Source organism: Sceloporus undulatus, chromosome 2 (assembly GCF_019175285.1).
Source record: "Sceloporus undulatus isolate JIND9_A2432 ecotype Alabama chromosome 2, SceUnd_v1.1, whole genome shotgun sequence".
NCBI classification, from domain to species: domain Eukaryota; kingdom Metazoa; phylum Chordata; class Lepidosauria; order Squamata; family Phrynosomatidae; genus Sceloporus; species Sceloporus undulatus.
In genome coordinates, this window is record NC_056523.1 from 193,541,781 (window position 1) to 193,546,236 (window position 4,456).

At 45.4% G+C, this 4,456-nt stretch overlaps 2 protein-coding genes across 2 annotated transcripts in view; one reads left to right on the forward strand and one right to left on the reverse strand.

Annotated features, from left to right (window-relative positions):
- The window catches only part of LOC121920513 (venom factor-like), an 87,493-nt gene that overhangs the window by 58,709 nt on the left and 24,328 nt on the right, over positions 1-4,456 (reverse strand). The gene's annotated exons all lie outside the window — the stretch shown is intronic.
- Positions 426-2,683, forward strand: LOC121921767 (A.superbus venom factor 1-like). The gene is made up of 3 exons (XM_042450301.1): positions 426-540; positions 717-863; positions 2,393-2,683. Exons 1-3 carry the CDS (start codon positions 433-435, stop codon positions 2,666-2,668), a joined length of 531 nt encoding a protein of 176 aa, XP_042306235.1. The 5' UTR covers positions 426-432; the 3' UTR covers positions 2,669-2,683.

The following is a 4,456-nucleotide window of genomic DNA, read 5'->3' on the forward strand; positions in this document are numbered from 1 at the left end:
AACATGGACTAAAGTGTGGTTGAGAGGAGGTAAATGGGAGGGCGGGTTTGGCGCCATGAGTTACTGCACCGATGATGTCAGTCCTAGTGGGTTGCTCATTCTGAGGTCAAATGAGGTGCCTAGACCATGCTCCTTGTTCTGACCTCAGAGGGAGTGACTGGTGACAGTAGAGAATGTGCAGAGCAGCTCTCTGGGATGGGAGTGGAGACAGCCAACCTGGTGCAGCAATTGGGCTCTGGATCTTCCCAGCAGATCTGGAGTGAAAGGTATGTTTTTTAAAACTAATTTTAAATGTGTTATTCCCTGGTTCTGGGAGCAGAAATGCTGACATCATCCGGTGTTCACACAGAACCAGGGTTTGGACCATGCCTCATTCGAGAGATTGCTACCAGAGGGTGGGATGTGCTTTGGCCATTCTCTCCAGGAAGCGACATGGTGGTGGCTGAGAAAGGAGGCATTAGCATCGTGACATCCCCCTATCAGCTCCACTTCACAAAAACCCCAATGTTCTTCAAGCCAGGGATGCCCTATGGACTGATGGTAATGGCCCAGTTCCAGCCTTGATAGTACAGTCTTAAATCCAGTGTGAGATGCACAAATAGCCCTAGAATTTGCCCAAATCCTTGGATCTTACAAATGTCCTGGGAACATTGTTTTAGACTCAGCAAGGACTTCTTCACTCCACTCTCAGTTGTTTCTTTGGAATTTCTTCACAGGTATATGTCACCAACCCTGATGGTTCTCCAGCTCCCCAGGTCCCTGTAGTATCTGAACCCATTCAGGCTGAGGCAACCACCCAGAATGATGGGACTGCCAAGCTGATCCTGAACACACCAGCAAACAGCAACGAGCTAAGAATCACTGTGAGTCATTCTGAGATTATGTTATAGTCTTTTGTAGTTGAGGGGCAAGTTGCCTGATCTTCAAAACACAGAACCCATTTGTTCATTACTGTCACACTTTTAGGGTAGGAACCATTTCTCAGTGGTAGAGTGCATACTTTGTGGGCAATTGGCTGTTCTAGGGCTGTGTTTTCATGTGGCTTCATTTATTTATAGAATAATAGAATCATAGCGTTGTAAGAGACCTCAAGGACCATCCAGTCCAACTACTTGCCAAGCAGGAACACAGAATCAAAGCACCCTCAACAGATGGCCATTCAGCCTCTGTTTAAAGAACCCCAAGGAGGGAGACTCCACCACTCTCTGAGGGAGTGTGTTCCACTGTCAAACAGCCCTTACTGTCAGGAAGTTCCTCCTAATGTCAAGATGGAATCTCTTTTCCTGCAGCTTGCATCCATTGTTCTGGGTCCTAGTCTCTGGAGCAGCAGAAAACAAGCTTGCTCCATCTTCAGCATGACATCCCTTCAACTATTTAAACAGGGCTATCACATCACACGTTAACCCTTTTTTTCTTCAGCCGAAATATACTCAGCTCCCTAGATCTCTCTCATGGGCATGTTTTGTTGTTGTTGTTATTTGCAGCCCTTGCCCTCGTCTGAATTTCAAAATCCTTCTGCAAATTATCAGTTCAGACCTTTGCCAAGAGTGACATTTTCCTTCTGTGAACAGGCCAAAGAGCAGGAAGGAAGAAGGTTGACTCTGTGAAGGCTGTGTGATTAAGTTAAAAGTTTCTGTGGTTTCTTTGAGATTTTGTTAATCCTTGTCACCCTCTTTAGGTAAAAACCAGAAAAGAGGAGCTCCCAGGTGAACGCCAGGTTTCTCACAACTGTCACATACTACTGTATATACTCAACTATAAGTCGACCTCATGTATAAGTTGAGGGCAAGTTTTAAGGGCAAAATTATGAATTTTGATATGACCCTTGGATAAGTCGAGGGTAAAACTTAGGGACACACAAAAAAGGATCTAAATGATCAAGCAAAGGAAAATAATGCTAAAGAACCTGCAAAGTTATGGCAGGCATAACTATTTTGGCTTACAAGGCTGGATGGAAGAGAGAGTAGAGGGAGGTCAGTGCTTCCAGGAAGATTGCCCTCTAGCCTTTCTTAATAAGATGGTTCCATTCTTTATAAGAGTTAAAGTATAGTATTTACATTGGCCCATGGATAAGTCGACTTAGGTTTTTGGGATCAATTTTTGGACCAAAATTTCTAGACGTATACATGAGTATATACAGTATGTTTGAGGGTATATGCTCTGATGTGGTAGTTATCTGCTGTTCTCATAATAGAATGTAGTTCTTTCTTCCTAGTGATGGTCACCTAACTGAGGTATCTCACAGATCCTGATGGGTATGAGGAACTAGCTACTTTCTCTTCCCATGGCCATTATGTCTTTTTTCAGTGGCTCCTTATGGATTGCTGTGTGATTAAGTTAAAAGTTTCTGTGGTTTCTTTGAGATTTTATTAATCCTTCTCACCCTCTTTAGGTAAAAACCAGAAAAGAGGAGCTCCCAGCTGAACGCCAGGCAACCAGGACCATGGTGGCAACAGCCTACCAAACCCAGGGAGGATCTGGGAACTATCTCCATTTAGCAATCACAGCTACTGAGCTCAAGGCTGGGGATGACTTGCCTATCAACTTCAACGTGAGAAGCAACAATCAAAATGTGCTGAACCAGGAAGGAGATTTCACCTACATAGTAAGTGATGTAGCCCTGGGCAAAATGGAAAATCCATGGGTCATATTCTTATTTGCTTGTTGACTTTGCATTTGTTTTCAAGGAAGGTAAGGAAAATCTCTCATTATGTGTCATGTCCTCATGGGAAAGTAGGATCCAGGAATATTCCCTGCAACCCATCTCTTCTTTAAAGCTTTTGACTGAGGGTAGCTTTTCAGTATGGCCCTTCTGAGGACCTAACAGAAATAAGCAAACTCTTGTATGTCACAGTCCTTTATGAAAAGGTGAAACACATTTTTATTCCACTTATGTGTGTGAAGCCAGTGCTTTTATCTTCTTATCAGTATCCCATTGTTTAAAATTTAAATCTCAAATTGTGGGACCATGGGGGGGGCACAGGAGTAGCTCAACCATGGGTGCGAGACTTGGAGGAACACACACACATAATGCAAAATAAGGAGAAAGGCAAGGAGGGCACTTGAACAGCCACCTCTGCCTGAAGGAGGAGGCGAGTGGGGAAGCTCACTGGATCATGGCCTCTGGCAGGGCCATTCCTGAGATGCTGCTTTTTCTATCCTCACTTGTCCTCTCACTGTCCCTGTTCTCACTTTCAAACACCTGCATGTGCGCACACAGGGAGTAAGTCACACTCTTCATCTCTTTTATGCACTTGTGCATCCTCACATGCAGACAAGACAATGAATGCTTCTGTGTGCCTGTGTGTGTGAGAGAGTAAATGAGTGCATGTGTCAGTGAAAGAAAGAATGAAAGAGCATGACTGAAAGTTACATTGGGAGAGTTATCACATGGGAAGAATGTCTCCCAATTTCGAAAAAAAAGAAAGTGGGGCCAATACTCAATTTAACGCAATTACGTGAATGGTTATTAAATGCACAGAAGAACACAGCACCCACTCCTAAGCCAAAGTAGTGCAGTGCAAATGAAAGTATCATATGAATCTGTACCCTTCATAGTCTAGAATTAGAATTAACATCCCTGCACATGCGCAGTGAGGGTAGAATCGGATCGTGACCTTTTTACACTTCCGGTGGGGCTTGCCTCCGGTTCCCACGGTTTTGCCTTGTTTCACGTTATTTGTTCATTCATTACCCTTTTTTTCATGTTATTACACAATTCACATTACTTGTTCATTCATTACCTCTTATTTCATGTTATTTAGCCAATTCACATTATTTGTTCATTCATTACCTTTTATTTCACGTTATGTAGGCAATGCACTTCATTTGTGCATTCATTGCCTCTTAAAGGATGAAAGGGAAGGAGAAGAGGGGCCCAGGCAAGAGAGGAAGAGGAAGAGGGGAGGAACATGGGGGAGGGAGAACCTTCATGGAGGAGCCCCCCCCCCGCTTGAATCCCAGCTGGGGAGGGGGGTCTCAGTTCCAAGCAGCCCCATTGGGATGAAGGGAGCCTGTCCCTGTCTCCTTCCCTCCTCAACTCCCCAGACTCTCCCTCTGCCAGCAAACCCCCTCCTCTGCCCCCCCCTTGATGAATTGAGGGAGGGAGGGTGAATTGAGCCACCGGTTGAAGTGGGGGAGAGGGAGGCCCTGCCTTTGGAGGGGGGTGGAGGAAGAATGGGGAAGAGCCCCCATTTGCCAAGGAGGGCGACCAAAAAGGTGAAAGGTCTGTGCGGGAACCAGAGCTGGCAACTAAGGCTACACCTACACTGGAGAAATGACCCAGTTTGGCACTGCTTTAACTCTTTATGGTTCAAGGCTATGGAATTCTGGGAGTTGGAGTTTGTTGTGAGTCCAGAGCAATGCCCCTGAGGGGAGGAAAACAGACCACCATTCCCCAGGCTGCCCCACTCCATCCTCCCCCCAAGGAGGAGGAATGAGGGAAGAAGAAGAAGAA

Excerpts from the sequence above, each read along its gene's own strand:
- LOC121921767 (XM_042450301.1), top strand. The coding sequence starts at position 433 with ATGGTGGTGGCTGAGAAAGGAGGCATTAGCATCGTGACATCCCCCTAT. Across the intron at positions 541-716 it reads GGATGCCCTATGGACTGATG|GTATATGTCACCAACCCTGA; the intron begins GTAATGGCCCAG and ends ATTTCTTCACAG. Across the intron at positions 864-2,392 it reads GCAACGAGCTAAGAATCACT|GTAAAAACCAGAAAAGAGGA; the intron begins GTGAGTCATTCT and ends CACCCTCTTTAG.